The 23,095-nt window shown below is 41.6% G+C and overlaps 1 protein-coding gene across 1 annotated transcript in view; it reads right to left on the reverse strand.

Moving 5' to 3' along the window:
- scn4aa (sodium channel, voltage-gated, type IV, alpha, a) overlaps nucleotides 1-23,095 on the reverse strand; it is a 208,052-nt gene that overhangs the window by 70,498 nt on the left and 114,459 nt on the right. The window contains exon 10 of the mRNA XM_059955687.1: nucleotides 9,057-9,269. Within this exon, the coding sequence (XP_059811670.1) occupies nucleotides 9,057-9,269 (213 nt within the window). The remainder of the gene's footprint in view (nucleotides 1-9,056; nucleotides 9,270-23,095) is intronic.

Consider the following 23,095-nt stretch of genomic DNA (forward strand, 5'->3'; position numbering starts at 1 on the left):
CACTCTTGTATCCGCCACCACCACCGCTGTTGGCAGCCCATTCCATGCACTCACTACTCTGCATAAAAAACTTACCCCTGACAACTCTTTTGTTCTTACTCCCAAGCACCTTAAAACTATGCACTCTCATTGCTATCCATTTCAGCCTCTGACTATCCACACAATCAATGCCTCTCATCATCTTATACACCTCTATCAGGTCACCTCTCATCCTCCGTCGCTCCAAGGAGAAAAGGCTGAGTTCACTCAACCTATTCTCATAAGGCATGCTCCCCAATCCAGGCAACATCCTTGTAAATCTCCTCTGCACCCTTTCTATGGTTTCCACGTCCTTCCAGTAGTGAGGAGACCAGAAATGAGCACAGCACTTCAAGTGGGGTCTGACCAGGGTCCTATATAGCTGCAACATTACCTCTCGGCTCTTAAACTCAATCCCATGATTGATGAAAACCAATGCACCGTATGCCTTCATAACCACAGACTCAACAAGCGTAGCAGCTTTGAGGGTCCTATGGACTCAGACCTCAAGATCCCTCTGATCCTCCACACTGCCAAGAGTCTTGCTAGTAATGCTATATTTTGCCATCATATTTGACCTACAAAATGAACCACCTCACACCTATCTGAGTTGAACTCCATCTGTCACTTCTCAGCCCAGTTTTGCATCCTATCAATATCCCACTGTAACCTCTGACAGCCCTCCACACTATCTACAACACCCCCAACCTTTGTGTCATCAGCAAACTTATTAACCCATCACTCCACTTCCTCATCCAGGTCATTTATAAAAAATCACAAAGTGTAAGGGTCCCAGAACAGATCCCTGAGGCACTCCAATGGTGACCGATTTCCATGCAGAATATGACCCATCAACAACCACTCTTTGCCTTCTGTGGGCAAGCCAGTTCTGGATCTACAAAGCAACATCCCCTTGGATCCCATGCCTCCTTTCTTTCTCAATAAGCCTTGCATGGGGTACCTTGTCAAATGCCTTGCTAAAATCTATATATACTGCATCTATGGTTCTACCCTTATCAATGAGTTTAGTCACATCCTCAAAAAACTTCAATCTGGCTCGTAAAGCACGACCTACCCTTGACAAAGCCATGTTGACTATTCCTAATCATATATGCCTCTCCAAATGTTCATAAATCCTGCCTCTCAGGATCTTCTCCATCAACTTACCAACCAGTGAAGTAAGACTCATTGATCTGTAATTTCCTGGGCTATCTGTACTCCCTTTCTTGACTAAGGGAAAAACATCTGCAACCCTCCAATCCTTGCAAACCTCTCCTGTCCCCATTGATGATGCAAAGATCATCGCCAGAGGCTCAGCAATCTCCTCCCTCATCTCCCACAGTAGCCTGGGGTACATCCTGTCCGGTCCTGGTGATTTGTCCAACTTGATGCTTTCCAAAAGCTCCAGCACATCCAATTCCTTAATATCTACATGCTCAAGCTTTTCAGTCCGCTGCATGTCATCCCTACAATCGTTAACATCTTTCCTGTAGTGAATACTGAAGCAAAGTATTCATTAAGTACCTCTGCCATCTCCTGCGGTTCCATACACATTCTTCCACTGTCACACTTGATTGGTCCTATTCTTTCACGTTTTATCCTCTTGCTCTTCACATATTTGTAGAATACCTTGGGATTTTCCTTAATCCTGTCTGCCAAGGCCTTCTCATGGCCCCTTCTGGCTCTCCTAATTTCATTCTTAAGCTCCTTCCTGCTAGCCTTATAATCTTCTAGATCTCTATCATTACCTAGGTTTTAGAACCTTTCGTAAGCTCTTCTTTTCTTCTTGACTAGATTTACAACAGCCTTTGTACCCCACAGTTCCTGTACCCTACCATCCTTTCCCTGTCTCTTTGGAACATATCTATGCAGAACTCCACACAAATATCCCCTGAACATTTGCCACATTTCTTCTCTACATTTCCCTGAGAACATCTGTTTCCAATTTATGCTTCCAAGTTCCTGCCTGATAGCCTCATATTTCCCCTTATCCCAATTAAAGGCTTTTCTAACTTGTCTGTTCCTATCCCCCTCCAATGCTGTGGTAAAGGAGATCACTATCTCCAAAATGCTCTCCCACTGAGAGATCTGACACCTGACCAGGTTCATTTCCCAATACCAGATCAAGTACAGAAGGCTTGTAGGCTTATCTACATATTGTGTCAGGAAACCTTCCTGAACACACCTAACAAACTCCACCCCATCTAATCCCTTCGTTCTGGGGAGATGCCAATCAATATTTGGGAAATTACAATCTTTCACCACAAGAACCCTGTTATTTTTACTCCTTTCCAGAATCTGTCTCCATGTCTGCTCCTCGATGTCCCTGTTACTACTGGGTGGCCTACAAAAAACACCCAGTAGAATTATTGACCCCTTCCTATTCCTAACTTCCACCCACAGAGACTCCATAGAAAGCCCCTCCATGACTTCCTCCTCAGATCAGCAGTGCCACGCCCCCACCTCTTTTGCCTCCTTCCCTGTCCTTTCTGAAACAATTAAAGCCTGGCACTTGAAGTACCATTCTTGCCCCTGAACCATCCAAGTCTCTGTAATAGAAAGATAGAAAATAGGTGCAGGTGTAGGCCCTTCGGCCCTTCGAGCCTGGACCGCCATTCAGTATGATCATGGCTGATCATCTAACTCAGAACCCTGTACCTGCTTTCTCTCCATACCCCCTGATCCCTTTAGCCACAAGGGCCATATCTAACTTCCTCTTAAATATAGCCAATGAACCGGCCTCATATGTTTCCTGTGGCAGAGAATTCCACAGATTCACCACTCTCTGTGTGAAAAAATTTTTCCTCATCTCGGTCCTAAAAGGCTTCCCCTTTATCTTTAAACTGTGACCCCTCGTTCTGGACTTACCCAACATCGGAAACAATCGATCCAGTCTTTCTTCATATGAAAGCCCTGCCATCCCAGGAATCAATCTGGTGAACCTTCTCTGTACTCCCTCTATGGCAAGAATGTCTTTCCTCAGATTAGGGGACCAAAACTGCACACAATATTCTAGGTGCGGTCTCACCAAGGCCTTGTACAACTGCAGTAGAACCTCCCTGATCCTGTACTCAAATCCTTTTGCTATGAATGCCAACATACCATTTGCCTTTTTCACCACCTGCTGTACCTGCATGCCCACCTTCAATGACTGGTCTACAATGACACCCAGGTCTCGTTGCATCTCCCCTTTTCCTAATCGGCCACTGTTCAGATAATAATCTGTTTTCCTGTTCTTGCAACCAAAGTGGATAACCTTATATTTATTCACATTAAGTTGCATCTGCCATGAATTTGCCCACTCACCTAACCTATCCAAGTCACCCTGCATCCTCTTAGCATCCTCCTCACAGCTAACACCGCCACCCAGCTTCGTGTCATCCGCAAACTTGGAGATGCTGCGTTTAATTCCCTCGTTTAAATCATTAATATATATTGTAAACAACTGGGGTCCCAGCACTGAGCCTCGTGGTACCCCACTAGTCACTGCCTGCCATTCTGAAAAGTCCCGTTTACTCCTACTCTTTGCTTCCTGTCTGCCAACCAATTCTCTATCCACATCAATACCACACCCCCAATACCGTGTGCTTTAAGTTTGCACACTAATCTCCTGTGTGGGACCTTGTCAAAAGCCTTTTGAAAATCTAGATATACCACATCCTCTGGCTCTCCCCAATCCACTCTACTAGTTACATCTTCAAAATATTCTATAAGATTCGTCAGACATGATTTTCCTTTTACAAATCCATGCTGACTTTGTCTGATGATTTCACCTCTTTCCAAATGTGCTGTTATCACATCTTTGATAACCGACTCTAGCATTTTCCCCACCACCGATGTCAGACTCACCTGTCTATAATTCCCTGGTTTCTCTCTCCCTCCTTTTTTAAAAAGTGGGGTTACATTAGCCACCCTCCAATCCTCAGGAACTTATCCAGAATCTAAGGAGTTTTGAAAAATTATCACTAATGCATCCACTATTTCTTGGGCTACTTCCTTAAGCACTCTGGAATGCAGACCATCTGGCCCTGGGGATTTATCTGCCTTTAATCCCTTGAATTTTCCTAACACCACTTCCCTACTAACATGTATTTCCCTCAGTTCCTCCATCTCACTAGACCCTCGGTCCCTTACTATTTCCGGAAGATTATTTATGTCCTCCTTAGTGAATACAGAACCAAAGTAGTTATTCAATTGGTCTGCCATGTCTTTGTTCCCTATGATCAATTCACCTGTTTCTGACTGTAAAGGACCTACATTTGTCTTGACCAATCTTTTTCTTTTCACGTATCTATAAAAGCTTTTACAGTCAGTTTTTATGTTCCCTGCCAGCTTTCTCTCATAATCTTTTTTCCCTTTCCTAATTAAGCCCTTTGTCCTCCTCTGCTGGTCTCTGAATTTCTCCCAGTCCTCAGGTGTGCCGCTTTTTTTTGCTAATTTCTATGTTTCTTCTTTGGACTTGATACTATCCCTAATTTCCCTTGTCAGCCATGGGTGCACTACCTTCCCTGGTTTATTCTTTTGCCAAACTGGGATGAACAATTGTTGTAGTTCATCCATGCGATCTTTAAGTGCTTGCCATTGCATATCCACCGTCAACCCTTTAAGTATCATTTGCCAGTCTATCTTAGCTAATTCATGTCTCATACCTTCAAAGTTACCCTTCTTTAAGTTCAGAACCTTTGTTTCTGAATTAACTATGTCACTCTCCATCTTAATGAAGAATTCCACCATATTATGGTCACTCTTACCCAAGGGGCCTCGCATGACAGGATTGCTAATGAACCCTTCCTCATTGCTCAATACCCAATCTAGAATGGCCTGCTCTCTAGCTGGTTCCTTGACATGTTGCTACAGAAAACCCTCCCGCATACATTCCAAGAAATCCTCTTCCTCAGCACCCTTACCAATTTGGTTCACCCAATCTATATGTAATGCCCACAACATCATAGTGCCAAGTGCTGATCCACGCTCTAGGCTCATCCACTTTATTCATAACACTCCTTGTATTAAAATAGACATATCTCAAACCATCAGTCTGAGTCCCTTCTCTATCACCTGCCTATCCTCCCTTTCGCACTGTCTGCAAGCTTTCACTGTTTGTGAGCCAACCTCCCTTTCCTGTCTCTTCAGTTTGGTTCTCAACCACCCCCCCCCCCACCCAGCAATTCGAGTTTAAACTCTCCCCAATAGCCTTTAATCACATTATCTTTAGCATGATCATTGACGATAGCAGCATTCCTATTAATTTTAACATATTTCATATAAACTATCTTGCAGAAATCTCCTGAGAACCAAAACGGAGTCCAAATTATTTGCAGTCTTAAGTGCTGGACTTGTTCTTCTCTGGATCTAAGTTGAGAACATTGAATGTAGATCTTTACAGCACAGTACAGGCCCTTCATCCCATGATGTGCCAACCTTTTAACCTTCTCCAAGATCAATCTAACTTACATAACCCTCCATTTTTCTATCATCCATGTCCCTATCTAAGAGTTTCTTAAATGTCACCTTTGTATCTGTCTCTACTACGCCTGTACCACGTGCTTGCCACTGCCTATGTAAAAAACCTACCTCTAACATCCCTCCTACTAAAACTTATTTAATTTAGGATCTTTATTGACCTTATGGAAAGAAAATATATATCCAGTCAGACAAGGAGATTTTCAAATTCAGGTTTTAGAAGTGAGCTGGTAAGATTTTTTTCAAAAATTCTGTTTACTCCCTTGAAAGCATTCCAGTTATCGATGATTTTTTAAATATAGTACAATGAAGAATATTTATCCTATGTGTAACTATAACCAGACCAGCACACTAACACTGCAAGTAGTGCTCCGATGACTTGGGTTTGATCTTGAGCTCAGGTGTTGTCTTTGTGGAGTTTGCACTTGACAATGTATGTTTGTCCTCTTTTGCTCTATTTATTTATTTTTGTAACTTATGGTAAATTTTCTGTCTCGTACTGTACTGTTGCTACAAAACAACACATTTCATGACATATGTCAGTGATAATCAGCCTGATTCTGATTCTCCCATGCTCTAGTTCCCTCCCACAGCTCTGGCTACTAGGTAGAACGCACAGACTTGGGATGGAGTTGATGGAAATATGAGAGAGAATGGGTTACAGGGAGATGTGCAGAAGTGGGATTGATGGGACAAATAGACTCCTTATTTGTCGTAAGGCAATGTATAATACAGAAAATAGCACAGAAATTTGACCATATCAGATCGATTGCGAAATATGGCAAGTGCAGCCAATTGATTGCGCGGTGAATCGATGGGCCTCCTTTGCACGGGAGGCACTCTATTTTTGTGCAGGTTTTCAAGTGCGCATGTTTTCATCTTGGCGGGCCCAGTTTGCAGATCCCGCACAGTAAATTGCTCAGCGTGTACTGTTATCAACATGAGTCAGTGAAAACGTTTTATCTTACTGCTCCATTGTCGTTCTTGCTCTGCGCATACGTTACTGTTGGCGACGAGGGTGCGATCAAAGCAAGAATGGCCACTCTACTCCAAGCACCCAATCCGTTTTGGGCTGCACCTATGGCAAAACCGACTGCAGGAAGCTGGCTGTAATGGAAGAAAACCTTCTTGGACCAGAATTAACTTCTACCAATTTTCACGCCAGTGGCAAAGCTGGAGGAAGCAATGAAACTCAAGCTGCTCCGCATGCACTTAGGAGAACTTAGGCAGAAATCCTTTGATGTTCTGAACAAGTCTCTACAGAACGAATCTGAACTCGTGGGGGACCCTGGGAAGCAACAGAAGTATCCTCTGTTGATAAAGCCAGTATCCCAGCAGATGAATCAGTGGACACATCAGTAAGTGAAGAGGAGATTCACAGCCTCTGTCCTCAACATCAGCTAATCGGGAAGCTACAGAGAGAGAAGCTGGTACCCCCACAGTGCTCCACAAGGGTGTGTCAGCCAGTTGCCTGGTATTGAACAAGATAGACATCTCATCATTTTTCTCATTTCCCTTACCCTGTGGTTCCCATCTATGTGTGGGTGTGGGGGTGGGGGTAGGGATGAACTATATCGGATTGATTGCGAGAGTATAGCACGCTTGCATGCAGCTAATCGATTGCATGGTGAATAGATTGGGCCCCCTGCATGCAGGAGGCTCTTTTTTTTTGCGCAGGCTTTTGTCTTGGCAGGCCCGGCTCATAGCTTCTGCACTGTAAGTTGTCCAGCATGTACTGTAGCTAACATGACTCAATTTAATCTTACTGCTCCATTGTTGTTCTTGCTCTGCGCATATGGAACAAAAATAATTTGTACATTTTAGTCTAAATTAAAATGCACATAAAATATGCTATTATAAGATGTTTCAGTCACCTAAGAAAGAAAAAAAAACAATCAATTCATTATTTACTGCGAAACGGTACAAGTATAAAGATGGCATTTATTGGTGAATAACATCCCTCTGGGTAGTCTACAGTATATTTATAATGCCAGCCACTCTAGCGGATAGCAGAGGGGTAGGGAATTGCACGTTGCATTAACCAGAGCTATACATAAATTATTTGCAATTGGAATCTACTCATAATAACAACATACAGGTCCTCCCTAGGTAACGGCAGGGTTCTGTTCCTGTGAAATGATCATAACCCAAGGAGTTATGAACTTAAGCAGGTGTAAACAGAGTTCCCAGATAGCAAAAGGTGCCTGCAGCCCTGCAGCAGCTGGCAAATCCGGCCCACCAGTTTCCCAAATGCTCGTTCATATGTACAGATTGTACATAAGTCAGGTTTTATAGTATAGGTCTTAGAGTAATAGAGCACTGAAATGACTTTTTGGCCCTTCTAGTCCATGCAGAGCACCACATCCTCCCTGCTAGTCCCAGTGCCCACATTTGGCCCATACCCCTCTGAGCCCTCCACTCCATGTACAGTATCCTGCACCTTGGAAATGTTGCAACTGCACTTATGCAAACACATTCACCACACAAGCTCTACCTTGGCTTTACTGTCACACTTATCTAAGTTAAAACCCATTTGCCATTCTTCAGCCCATCTCCTGAATGGGTCTAGATCTCTTGCCATAAATGACCTCCCATGCACAGAACATACTGACTGTTCATGATCAGGTGATGGTAGACCTCCTCCAATAATTTTCCTACAACTGCATTCATGCCTATAGTTCCTTGGCCTGACCTTGCTACCCTTCTTGAACAATGGACAAACATTAGCCACCTTCCAGTCTTCTGGAATATCACTAGTGGCTAACAATAAAGTAAGCACCTCTATGAGGGCCTCCCCAGAGTTTGTAATCTGGGGGAGGAGCTGTGCATTGGAACTGTTCTGATCAAGATGCAATGGGTAAGTTATAGTAGTTACCCTTTCACCACAAATACCATCTACAAAGTGCAAGCCAATGTCAGTCAAAACAAAAGTAGATTAATGAAAACAGAATATATTGGAAGCACTTAGCAGTTCAGACTTTTTTGGTTACATTTAAAATTTCTGGCATACACACATATTTTTAATCACTGAGAGTAAATTTGTAAGTGCAGCCAGTTAAGGCATTGAGGATGCACTCTGCAAAGCAGGCAAGTCTCACAGGCCGTGGACCTGTATTGAGTGTGCTGATTCCTGTGGTAGATAATACTGTGGATGGTGTAAACGTGTAATAAAAACAACACAGTGCTCAGAAGTCTAAAAGGTTAGGGAGCAAGTGTCTAGATCCTACAAACAACAGCTTTAGAATCTAAATTCACTGAAATAAGTGAATGCTAGAACTAGCAAAGGTGGCCATGAAATAACTGGATTGCTATAAAATTTCAAATGATTCACAAATACAATTTAATGAAGAAAACCTATTGACCTACTCACTCCCATTGGATGACAAAGTAACTCCAATTTGACACTAAGTTGCTTAACTTTACGTTCTCCTAGTCAGGGTTTCACTGACATGAAATTGTTCCCGAGTTGGAAGCTCACCACCTCAGGGTAGATGGTGGTGGTAGCAATGCCTAAATGCTGAGAACAAATAGTGTAAATAGCAGGCAGAGTAAATAGGTACAAATGGTTTACTAACCTGCGCTGCTTGCTCTTCCTGGTGTTTCCTTATGCTTTCTAGAAGCTCTTGAAACTCTTTCTCCTTTTCCTCAGCCTCCCGGAGAGTGGTTTCATTTTGCTCAGCATAGGCCATTGCCACGACAGCCAGAATTAAGTTAATCAGATAAAACGACCCAATGAAGATGATGACCACAAAGAAGATCATGTAGGTTTTGCCAGCAGCACGCAGGGTCTGTAGGAGAAACAGGAGTTGGCAATGTCTGGTGTTGACATTGGACTTTTTACAATGGCTTGTATTTAGAAACATATGGATGACATTTAAATCATCCTTTCGGTGAGGATGTTAGTTAACCTAGGAGAATAAAGAATTGGGACACAGGTCTGTGAGGATAAATAAAGGCATTAATAGGAGAGTATTATCTGATGGACATAGTGTGAGTCCAGAAAGGGTGATTTTGCACATTACGCTTGTTAATGTGTCTTCATAGGAAGTTAAAATACAGTGATCTTGAAATTAAAGTAAGCAGAGAACTAATACTGCTCGCCTTTAGACAGATTTTTCTGTTTAATTTCTATAAGCTATCAAGTATCAGATGGAAGCTTGAAACTGTGCAGTCCTTCTGCAAGGTGCCCAGCAAAATAACCAACCATACTGTACATCTCCTTAACCAAATAAGTCAGAAAGATTGTTGGTAAATACTGCAAAGTTTCAACCCAGTAGAGTAAGAGTAAAATAGCCAATGTTAAAATAAATGCAGAAAGTAGAATTTAAAAAAGGGAAATATATTTCCATTAATTTTTAACCATCAGGATATACAGTATACTGGAACTTCACCTGCACTGCCTCATCATTACACATTTAGCACCGCTGCAAGTCTTGTACCCAGTAACCAACATCTATGACAGTTCTTCAACAATGACCCCAACATCAACATGGAACTCATAAACACACTTTCCAACTTGTTACAGAGCGTAAATCTGAAGCCGGGAACAACAAGAACTCATGGGAGGAGAGCAGGTGTCTGCAAATCCAAACCCCCATGGGGGAGATGATGATTACCACAGCTCTTGTTGACCTTGTAATCAGTGGACAGTTTGAACCATGGAAAAATGCTGCATCCTCATAAATAGTCTGCCTTCCTGAGTTATATTTCTACCAATCCTTCACCTTCTGCTTCTCCTTTCCATTTTTACACTTTAGATAATCAAATGTTATCTTTTATTCAGATGATGGAGGAAAATCAAGATGACAGTGATGATGAAGACATGCTAACATACAATTTCACATTCACATTCACACCCAGCTCACCACCCATTATCTGGAAGTTAGCATTATGGCAAGATTTGTACTAGAGCAATGATGACTTTCAACCATAGTTGGAGGCTGGGACAATGTAGGTTCTGGTTTACCAGGAGGTGAGATTACACAGAAGCTCTGCAGTAGAGCACTCGGGTAAGCTCCCTGATGAGGTAGCCTACAGGAGAAAGCTGGTGGGCGTGAACAATGGAATGTTTGGTGGATTGACAGATTTGTCAGAAGAATATGTGCAATGTCAAGGAGTAAAAAAGTGTTTCAATTCAAGTTAACCCTAGGCCTTAGATGGAGCATAAACCCCTCCAGTGGAAAGAGGAACTATTGTTATATTGTAGGCTCAACTGTAATCTGATGACTAATGTAGCATCCATTATACCACTGCTGTCATGGAAACAGAGTGTTCCCATAAGACTGTTAGTTAGAGCATGCAAGTTGTTTGTATGGTCTCTTAATTGTCTAGTAATCTACTTTCCAATAACTGGCCAGAACTCTTAGGGAAAGATAGCAACAATAATAATGATTTCATGAAGTACAAATCTGCTATCACTTCTCAAGATGACATCATTCTCCCCTCCCCTATTGCTCTGCTCTTGCCTGGAACTATCCAGCTGCAGTTCTACAGCAAGCTCTGGGCACACAACTATCTCAAGTTGACTCCAAGGCTATTTGCAATCTCTTCAGAAGTAATTAACCACCCATAAACCATGCAGCAAGTACTGGAGTAGATCTTCACTAACTATCACTGCCAAGAACATCATCAAGCACTACACATGGCCTTTGCTTTATCTTATAAAAGCTTATGAGTCTATCAGATGAGAAGGACTAAGCACCAATCTTTTCAAATTTGCGGTCTGCAGAAGTTTACCTTCATCTTATGTCTGCTACAAGAAGGCAGGCAAGCCATAATTTTAAGCAACTGTAAAACCAACTTCAATGCAGATTGTATCAAGCAAGATTGCATCTTCATTCCAAGACCTCCATTAGTTTTTCTCATTTCGTTAGTGCCAATCATTCAGCAAGTTTCCTCCAAATGAGATGAGTTCTCAATCATTGAAACATTGAAATCTTTCAAAACAGAAGTTCTCTCCCAATTTATCCCTGCTATACAACATCATCCCCTGAAAATAATGTTAATGTTTAATGTCATTTCTAGTACACAAGTGCAACGGAGAATGAAATAATTGTTACCCTGGATCCAATGCAGCACAAACACAGGATAAAGAACACAATAGTAGAAAGCACAATAAATGTAAGTACATAAGATAGTTTATATACATAGATCGATTGTATGTCTATAAAGTGACGCTAGGCCCAGGAGAGCCTATACGTAAGGTGACTGACAGGAAATGATAAAGTAGTGGTGACTGGGGGTGTGGAGGGGTGTGGAACAGAAGTCCACAATGAGACTCAGAAAAATGGTCTGCATCGCCTATCTCAAGGAGCCATCTCTCAGTCATTATAGAAATTTCTGATGAAATTCACTATCACCTTCACTGCACCCACATAATCCTTCACCAGTCTGAGGAAGAGTGTTTGGACATCACAACCTCAAGAAAAGCACAAAGTTTCTGGTTTGCCCAGCAGTGATCTCAGCTCTCCTGTAAAATTCTGATAGAAGCAACCAACAGAAAGCCTCTTTGTAGAAATACCACTATTGCAAAATTCTACAAATCTATTGAAAGCATAAGCATATCTCAGAACTTAACGAACTGGATTGGAAGTAAGTTCTTCCCAAGCTGTATCTGAGAGAACACTGCACTGAGTAGGAGCACTTGAACAGGCAAAGACAAAAGAGACAGGAACTAAATAAATACACATAGTGTTTAGTTGACGTTTATGGAATATAGCATGGTTTAACTTGGAATTAATATTTCATGCGCCTTCATAGTGCAGGTGCACCACTGATAAATAGGAAAATGGGGTTAGAGCCATTAGTATTATACTGTACTTGAAAGGGTGTTCCTGTGCAGCTGGCCAGATAAAGGCCCTTCAGCCCTTCCTTTTCCTCCTCCTCCTTCCCTTCCTTACATCTTCACTCTTTATTTTCAATCTGATGCAAAGAGATGTTCAACTATTTTTACAATGTTGTGGAACATTTAAGGGATGGCCAGAGGTTTTGAGTATTAGAGCATACAGACGTACAAGTTTTTAAATTAGGAACAGGAGTAGACCATTAACAAGGCCCTCAAGCCTTAATAAGATCAAGGTTTACTGATTATAATCTTAATTCTGGATTGTCATATGTGATGACATTTCACTTATTTGCTTACCAAGAATCTACCCAACCCAACCTTATAAAAATTCAAAGATTTTGCTTCCACCACTTTTTGAGAAAGAATATTCTAAAGACTCACAACCTTCTGAGAGAAAAAAATTCACTTCTTTCTTCTTTAATAGTGATCCATTATTCCACATTCTTCCAGAAGAGAAAATGGTCCTCTCCACACCCACCTATAAAACTGCACATAATCTTGTTTCAATCAATAAACAGTGTTCACTATTCTAAATTCCAGCAGATTTAACTTTCCATCATTAGATGACCCACCCATTTCAGGTGCTAGCCTTGTAAACCTTCCTTGAACTATTTCCAAAGCATTCAACCCTTCCTTAAATAAAGAAACTAATACTGTCTGCAATATTCCAGACATGGTCTCACCAATATCCTATATATGAAGTAAAACTAGTCTGCTTTTGTTTTAGTTTTTTTCCTAGCAATAAGCAATAACATTCTGTTAGCGTTCCTAATTATCCGTGGAACCAATATACTGGTCTTTTATAGTCGTTCTGCTCTCAAAGCTCTGTATTCTTTCATTATTTAGATAAAATGTTTCTTTTTTTTTTATTTAGCCTACCATATTTTCCCACATTCTACTCCATTTAAACTCATGGAGTTATACATCACAGAAACAGGCCCTTGGGCCCAACTGGTCCATACCTCCCAAGATACACCATTGAAGCTAGTCCCATTTGCCAGCATTTTTCCAGCTATTTGACAGATCTTTGCCCACACACCAAACTATGCACATCTCTTTATAGCTGTCTTATTTGTCTTCACAATTAACATTCCTACCCATCATTGTGTCATCAAATTTAGCAACCATACTTTCAGTGCCTTCATCTAGATTATTTGGACCATTTGCAAAAGCCTGAGGCCCCCCACACCAAATCTTGTGCTACACCACTTATATTTTGTCAACCAAAAGAGGCTCTTGGGCCCATTCCATGTTTCCCAATGGTCTGTCAATAAAATGCATTACTGCCTGTATCATGTAGTTTTATTTTCCACAATAACCATAATTTGGCAATTTATCAGAGGGCTTTTGAACATCTAAGTACAGTAGATTCATGAGCCCTGCTTTATTCAAATCAAATGCTATTTCTTCAAAGAATTACAATAAATGAATTTCAAAACGATGTTGATTTTGCTTTAATAATCTTGGTTTTATTTAAGGTGGGACTACAACTAGAGATCATGGGTTAAGGGTGAAAGGTGAAATGTTTAAGGGGAACATGAGGGGAAACCTTTTCACTCAGAGGGTCATGAGAGTGTGGAATGAGCTGCCAGCACAAGGGGTGCATGAGAGCTCGACATCAATATTTAAGAGAAATTTGGATAAATACATGGATGGTAGGGGTTGGAGGGCTATGGTCTGGGAGCAGGTTGATGGGAGTAGGCACTTTAAATTGTTTCAGCACAGACTAGATGAACCTTTTTCTGTGCTGTACTTCTCTATGACTCTACCTTGCTGTGACATTTTTAGTAGCAGCTTCCAGTAGCTTGCAGTCATTATTTCAGCTGATCAGCTCATCAAGTCCATGACATTTCTGTTTATATGGACCATAATAAAATACTATGACTTCCATTATATGTACACTATATACATTTGGCAAAGAACTGAAAATCAGAATAAAACTACAGGTGATCTGAAGTATTAACTCTGTTTCTCTTTCCACAGGTTACGGGGAGAAGGCTGGAAACTGTGATTGAGGAGGAGATTGAAAAAAAGGACCAGCCATGATTGAATGACAGAGCAGACTCGATGGGCTAAATGGCTTTATTCTTTTCCTATGTCTTATGGGTTTATGGCCTTATAAACATAGGGCAATATTTAGCATGACTTTGTTAGAGACACCATACTGGCAGAATATATCAAACATGCAAAAGATGCACTGCATTATTTTACTCATTTACAGTAAATGAACTTGTTAGGTAGAACAAAATTCTTTGCTTCCCTTGAGGAGGAGGATGTGAGTTTTCCTGATCTGTTACTGCCCTTACGGTGAAAGTACTTCTGCAATATAATTGGGAAGAGAGTTCAAGGTCATCTGATAGAAAATTTGGCTGAGGATCTGTAGGTAGTGGTGTTCTCATTGTCCTTCTAGGTGAAAGACATCTAGAATGCTAAATGAGAAAGACTCTGGCTTCAGACAGTGAGCAGAGTGAATGTTTAGGCTAAAGGATGAGCAGACCCATGCTCAATATTCAATAATCAATATCACTTAAGACATCTTAATTTTGTATTTGGTTGCATTTCATTCTCCTTTGGACCTTGCTAAGCACAGACTGGCTGCCAGATTTCACTACGTTGGCTAACTGACTACACCTGAGTGATGCTTTTTTTGGCATTTGAAGATGAGGAACACGTGCACTAATTGCTGGTAGCTGTCGATTGTGCGTAAGGCTCAACATCCAGATTGTGAATTTGTAAAATGTTATTTTTAACCTCAGCCATCCACTAAATGTGCAGTAGAATTGTTCTTTTGTAATGTACTCTGACCCTGACCCTGAAATTAATTCCATCAAATTCAGTAGATTGAATTTCAGAGGCATTACTGCCCTTACTTTGTATGCATTTTAAGAACACAATCCTGGATTGTATCGTAAAAATTATTATTCCTGTGAATTAGTTGGATTGCACTATGGAACATGAAACTAATGAGTGAAAGTAGCTAACTTCAGTGAAATCGTTTTGCCCACAGTTTACATTGCTATGTTAAACATGGAATCAAAGGCCATGTAGGCCCTTCAGCTCATTATGTCTATGTTAACATCAAATACCTATTTATAAACATATTAACTAGTGCTTGGTCTGTAGCCTTCTTTGCCTTAATGTTTCAAGTTCTCATCCGGATGATTTTTAAATGTGAATCTTCCTGCCTCCATTCTTAGGCAGTGTATTTCAGATTGTAAACCAAAGAGGTTTACTCTAAACTGCTAGAGGGCGATGGGTAACCCTAGGTAATTTCTAAAGTAAGTACATGTTCAGCACAACGTCATGGGCCAAAATTGGTGCCAGATGGGATGGTTTGAGTATCTCAGAAATTGCTGATCTGCTGGGCTCTTCATGCATAATATTCTGTAGAACTTTGAGAGAATGGTGTGAAAAACAAAAAAAAAACATCCAGTGAGTGGTAGTTTAACTGTTAATGAGAGAGTTTCAGGAAGAAAGGCCAGACTGATTAAAGCTGACAGGAAGGCAAAAGTAACTCAATAACTATGTGCTACAACAGTAGTGTGCAACTTAACATCTCTAAATGCATCACCTTCAAGAGCATTGAACCTTGAAGTGAATGGACTATAGCAGCAGCAGACCATGAACGTACACGCAATGGCCACTTTGTTAGTTACAGGAGATCCATAATAAAGTGACCACTGAGTGTAAGATCTTCCCTCAAATTGTTTGATGAGTGAGCCAAAATGGAGGGAAATCATGATCTCATCCTCATAAAATTACCTGTTGCTGATGCACTATGGGCACATAGATACCACTAGTGCCAAAGCAGTATTAACAGGAATGACTACTGCATGGTCCTTGTGGAGATGATGAGTTGTATCACCACTGAGGCCATTCTCCATGATGTGTCTACAATTATCACAATGCCAGTTAGCCCAGATCTGGAACAAAACTATCCACTTAAACGTAACTTTTCTTGAGGCTCTGGGCATCTACTACTGCCAAATAATACTCCACACTCTCAAGCATCCTTATTACCATCAGTCACGGAACCAACTTTGAGACGTAGAAAAGCAATCCAGGAGTTGCACCAAATTGAACTAAAAATGAGGTGCCCTGCTTGTGAGGTCACTATGTAGCCTTTCCAGCACGCTTACAGTGGAAGCAGAATGTCAAAGTCTGCAATCTTGACTACCCTGTCAACAATAGCAGTGGACAGTTAAAGAAATAACAAGAAGTAAAGGCTTCCGAAATATGCTCATCATTAGTAGTGATGGAGCTCAACATGTCAATTCTAAAATTACAAATTCCAACCAAGTTCGTGATCCAAATCATTCTTCTCCTGAATCCCCAATGGCATTCTTTAAGCTAATTTGAATCACCACACACAATATCAAGAAACAGCTGAGCATACTGGATGTATCCAGTCGATGCAGGGCCTTGAACCAAAATCTTGACCATTCCTTAGCAATACACACAAAATGCTGAGGGAACTCAGCAGGTCAGACCACATTGATGGGAAAAAATAAACAGTCAATATTTCAGGTTGAGATCCTTCTTCGCAACCTTGTTTATTCAGTTCCATTGATGCTGCCTGGTTCAGCATTGAATTTTTAATACACCTTTAACAGTTGGTTTATTTTGAACACACACAAAATGCTGGAAGAACTCAGCAAGTCATGCAGCACCTATGGAAATGAATAAACAGCTGATGTTTCGGTCAAGACCCTTCATCAAGACTGGATAGGAAAACTGGCTTCTGCCCTCTATTGTTCTGGATTGCCAGCATCTGCAGAATTTCTTCTGCTTAGACATTTTTTTTCAAGTTCAAGTTTATTGTCATTCAACCGTACACATCTAAACAAAACAATGTTCCTCTGGGACCAAGTTGCAAAAGCAGCACGCATGTCACATACAGCACATCAAATAATACTAACAGATTAAAAAGTAATATGTAGATGTACAAGTTGACATAAAGTGCATATATGACAGATAGTTAAATATACAACGATAGTACTGCTATTGGTACTGTCATCAATAATGTGACCTGGGTGCTACCAGAGTGTTCATAAGTCTCACAGCCTGGGGAAGAAGCTATTAGCCATCCTAACGGTCCTTGTTCCTATACTGTGGTAACTTTTTGTGATGGTTTCAATTTATTGTAAATCAAAAGTCCAATCACTTTCATTTTCAATTTCTATTTTTATTCAATCTAAGTTGTGTTGACTTTTCTTGGGATAAATGGTGATAAATTACTAAAAAAAAAACTCAGAAAGAATTGATGTCTCAGTGAAGTTACATGCAAATTGTGTACTGAAAAACTCATTCTCTAATTTTGGAATGGTTGGATAGTTGCCACTCCACCATTCCACAGTGTCAGAGACACAGGTTCAACCCTAATCTGTGAGAGTTGCAAATTCGGCCTGAAACTGTGAGGGTTTCCTCTGGGTTCTCCATTTTCCTCACAACCAAAAGTTATGTAGATTATTGTTAGTGTGTAGGCGGGTGATAGAAGCTGGGGGAATGCAATGAGAATGTGCAGAGGATGAAACAAAAAGTGATTAACTTAGGAGCAGTATAAATTGTTGATTGATTGGTGCTTAGCACTGACTCAAAGGTCTAAAGAGCCTGATTCTGTGCTGCATCCCTCTATAACTCTGTTGTGCAGTCATGTTGTTCTCATGAAGTTTGTTGGAGTCACTTTCATAAAACATGATCTTGTACATTCCAGATGGAAGTTAATGAATAGATATAACTTTTTTTATCATAACTCAGCTTTTTTCCTGCCAGAGATGAGCAGGTGGAGAGAGCACATGGCTTGCCAGCAGCTCCTTAATGTGGATAACGTTGATTCATACATTGCTCTCCCAACACCACTTGCCATTGTAGCCATGCACCAGTCTGAAAGTAAATCTTTTCCCTCAGTATCCAGCTGGTGTGGACAAAAATTTTTGCTGGTTAATGCACAGTAATATTGACAATTATTCACTGCACAGCAGTGTACTCTACCAGATGCAGTTAATCCAGCACAGCATGGAAAAACTTACTTGTGGATGACAAGGGCTATCTATTAACAAAGTGGCTAATGACTGGTATATAACCCTTGCAAAAATGTAATGAAAACAGAAATTGCTCAATTTACTTGGGGTGCCACAGTACCATATCAGTTAGCACAACACTATTACAGCTGAGAGCATCAGAGTTCAAAGTTCAATTCCCACCACTGTCTGTAAGGAGTGGGTACATTCTTCCCATGGCTACGTAGGTTTCCTCCAGGCGCTCCAGTTTTCGCCCACAGTCCAAAGGCCGATCAGATAGTAGGTCAATTGGTCATTGTAAATTGTCCTGCGAGTAATTCCTCATCCAAATTTTCTATCAGATGACCTTGAACTCTCTTCCCAATTATATTGCGGAAGTACTTTCACCGTAAGGGCAGTAACAGATCAGGAAAACTCACATCCTCCTCCTCAAGGGAAGCAAAGAATTTTGTTCTACCTAACAAGTTCATTTACTGTAAATGAGTAAAATAATGCAGTGCATCTTTTGCATGTTTGATATATTCTGCCAGTATGGTGTCTCTAACAAAGTCATGCTAAATATTGCCCTATGTTTATAAGGCCATAAACCCATAAGACATAGGAAAAGAATAAAGCCATTTAGCCCATCGAGTCTGCTCTGTCATTCCGTCATGGCTGATTCTTTTTTCAATCTCCTCCTCAATCACAGTTTCCAGCCTTCTCCCCATAACCTTTGATGCCATGTTCAATCAAGAACCTATCAATCTCCTCCTTAAATACACCCAACAGCCTGGCCTCCACAAATACATGTGGCAACAAATTCACCATCCTTTGGCTGAAGAAATTTGCCCGCATCTCTGTTTTGAAAGGGCACCCTTCTATCCTGAGGCTGTGCCCTCTTTTCCTAGACTCCCCCACCACAGGAAGCATCCTTTCCACATTTACTCTGTCTAGGCCTTTCAACATTTGAAAAGTTTCAATGAGATCTCCCTTCATCCTTCTGAATTCCAGTGAGTACAGACCCAGACCAATCAAACATTCCTCATATGATAACCCTTTCATTCCTGGAATCATCCTTGTGAACCTCCTCAGAACCCTCTCCAATGCCAGCACATCTTTCTTAAGATGAGGGGCCCAAAACTGTTCACAACACTCAAGGTGAGGCCTCACCAGGGCCTTATAAAGCCTCAGCATCACATCCCTGCTCTTATATTCTAAACCTCTTGAAATGAATGCTGACATTGCATTTGCCTTCCTCACCACAGACTCAACCTACAATTTAACCTTTAGGGTGTTCTGCACAAGGAATCCCAAGTCCCTTTGCATCTTGGATTCCTGGATTTTCGACCCATTTAGAAAATAGTCCGTACATTTATTTCTACTACCAAAGTGCATGACCATGCGTTTCCAAACATTGTATTTCATTTGCCACTTTCTTGCCCATTCTCCTAATCTCTCTAAGTCCTTCTGCATCCTACCTGTTTCCTCAACACTACCTATCCCTCCACCAATCTTCATATCATCTGCAAACTTGGCAACAAAGCCATCTATTCCATTATTTATATCATTTACATACAGCATAAAAAGAAGTGGTTCCAACAACAACTCCTGCGGAACGTCACTAGCAGCCAACCAGAAAAGGATCCTTTTATTCCCCCTCGTTGCCTCCTACCAATCAACCAATGCTCTAATGTTCTGAAAGTAGTGGGGGGAGGGGTAATGCAAAATGATAGGAGAAGACCGGAGGGGGTGGGATGAAGCCAAGAGCTGGAAAAGTGATTGGCAAAAGTGATACAGAGCTGGAGAAGGGAAAGGATCATGGGACGGGAAGCCTAGGGAGAAAGAAAGGAGGAGGGGAGCACCAGAGGGAGATGGAGAACAGGCAGAGTGATGGGCAGAGAGAGAGAGGAAAAAACAAACAACTAAATATGTCAGGGATGGGGAAAGAAGGGGAGGAGGGGCATTAACAGAAGTTAGAGAAGTCAATGTTCATACCATCAGGTTGGAGGCTACCCAGCCGGTATATAAGGTGTTGTTCCTCCAACCTGAGTTTGGATTCATTTTGACAGTAGAGGAGGCCATGGATAGACATATCAGAATGGGAATGGGACGTGGAATTAAAATGTGTGGCCACTGGGAGATCCTGCTTTCTCTGGCGAACAGAGCATAGGTGTTCAGTGAAACAGTCTCCCAGTCTGCGTCGGGTCTCACCAATATATAAAAGGCCACACCGGGAGCCCCAGACACAGTATAACACACCAGCCGACTCACAGGTGAAGTGTTGCCTCACCTGGAAGGACTGTCTGGGGCCCTGAATGGTGGTGAGGGAGGAAGTGTAAGGGGGCAGGTGTAGCACTTGTTCCGCTTACAAGGATAAGTGCCAGGAGGGAGATTGGTGGGAAGGGATGGGGGGACGAGTGGACAAGGGAGTTGCGTAGGGAGCGATCCCTGTGGAAAGCAGAAAGAGAGGGGGAGGGAAAGATGTGCTTGGTAGTGGGATCCCATTGGAGGTGGCGGAAGTTACGGAAAATTATACGTTGGACCTGGAGGTTGGTGGGGTGGTAGGTGAGGACAAGGGGAACCCTATCCCGAGTGGGGTGGTGGGCGGATGGGGTGAGGGCAGATGTGCGGGAAATGGGAGAGATGCATTTGAGAGCAGAGTTGATGGTGGAAGAAGGGAAGCCCCTTTGTTTAAAAAAGGAAGACATCTCCTTTGGCCCAAAATGTCGACAGTGCTTCTCCTTATAGATGCTGCCTGGCCTGCTGTGTTCCACCAGCATTTTGTGTGTGTTGTTGTTTGAATTTCCAGCATCTGCAGATTTCCTCGTGAATGCTCTAATGTTAGTAACTTTCCTGTAGTACCATGGGCACTTAACTTGGTAAGCAGCCTTCTGTAAGTCCCAATATACAACATCCACTGCATCCCTTTTATCTATCCTACTTGTAATCTCCCCAAGGGTTCATCGGCAAGATTTTGCCTTAAGGAAACCATGCTGACTTTGTCCTATCTTGTCCTGTGTCACCAAGTACTCCATCACTTCATCCTTAACAATTGACTCCGACATCTTCCCAACCGTTGGTCTATAAACCAGGCTAACTGGATTTATGATCCAATGCCCTCCTGACTCAAAGACAATTACCTAACTGTATCCAATTGGTTATGGTCATTTCCCAGAATTTGTGAGGATTTGCAACATAATTTTCAAAAATAAGACTGAACTTATTCCAAACATCATAAAAATAGACCCAGGCACTGAATGCTAACAAATATAGGAGTTATGCTTTTCAGATACTGATATCTATCAAAATCACTTAACCTCGGAACACTCTAATAGAGGCAATCTTTACTGAGGCTCTTGAAGTGGAGTGTGATTATGTCATGCAACACACACAAAATGCTGGTGGAATGCAACAGGCCAGGCAGCATCTATAGGGAGAAGTACAGTTGATGTTTCGGGCCGAGACCCTTCGTCAGTAAATTAACCAGTAAATTGGGTACAGCTGGATTCGATCTCTAGAAATTTCCACAGCTGGTGACTAACAATGACATAATCACACAAACACGAGGAAATCTGCAGAAGCTGGAAATTCAAGCAACACACACAAAATGCTGGGGGAATGCAGCATGTCAGGCAGCATCTATAGGAAGAAGTACAGTTGACGTTTTGGGCCGAGACCCTTCATCAGGACTAACTGAACGAAAAGATAGTAAGAGGTTTGAAAGTGGGACGGGGAGGGGGAGGAGGAAATCCAAAATGATAGGAGAAGACAGGAGGGGGAGGAGCTGGAAAGGTGATTGGCAAAAGGGATACTCAGCTGGAGAAGGGAAAGGATCATTGGACAGGAGGCCTTGGGAGAAAGAAAGGGGGAGGGGAGCACCAGAGGGAGATGGAGAACAGGGAAAGAGTGATTGTGAGACCTGGTGTCTCAGGGCTCGGTGTGTCTGAACCTGTCCTACCCCCCCTCCCCCCCACACCACCTCTGGCACACCTTGTCTGCCATATGCCCCAAACTCCTGCCGAAGTGATCCACCCTCGCCATTTCCAACATCCTTTGCTCTTGCCAGATTTGCAGACTTGCTCTCCACTCCATGTTGACCAATGCAGTACTGTGCAAACATCTTAGGCACCATTGCTATTTATATTTGCCTAAGACTTTTGCATAGTACTGTGTATATACAGTCAAGTACAGATTTAAGGAATTTGTTATTGGCTGTTTAAAAGTTAAAAATTGGCAATATAGTAAGTAGGTGTCTCTGATTAAATTGGCAAAGAGTACTTTTTGTAAGATGTGAATGGTGATTTTGCTGCACTCTCATCTGTATGTTTCTTGGCCTCTTTGAAACATCCAAGTGAAAGCCTGACTACCATCTTCATTACTGACAAAAGAAGATCTGCAGATGCTGGAAATCCGAGCAACACAAAATGCGGGAGGAACTCAGCAGGCCAGGCAGCATTTTGTGTTCCTTCATTACTGATTTTTAGTTGAAGCTCAGGGCAGGACTGAGCAAGACAAAATGCACTTATTTTCATATAAGGTGTGATTTCAATAAAACAAAGCAGGTTAACGTAAATGAACTCAATTAAATGTTCACTTTGAGCACGGTTGATAACTACATTGCACTTTACAAAAATTTGCATCCATTTTGAAAACTAAATGTTTTTATTCTATCAGCTCAAAATTATTTTAATAATGCTGAATGCAAAATCTACCAATATCAAAAGGCAAGTCTGTTAAGACAATAAAATCAGGTTTTAAAAATATTTGCTGA

This window comes from Hypanus sabinus, chromosome X1, assembly GCF_030144855.1.
Source record: "Hypanus sabinus isolate sHypSab1 chromosome X1, sHypSab1.hap1, whole genome shotgun sequence".
NCBI lineage: Eukaryota > Metazoa > Chordata > Chondrichthyes > Myliobatiformes > Dasyatidae > Hypanus > Hypanus sabinus.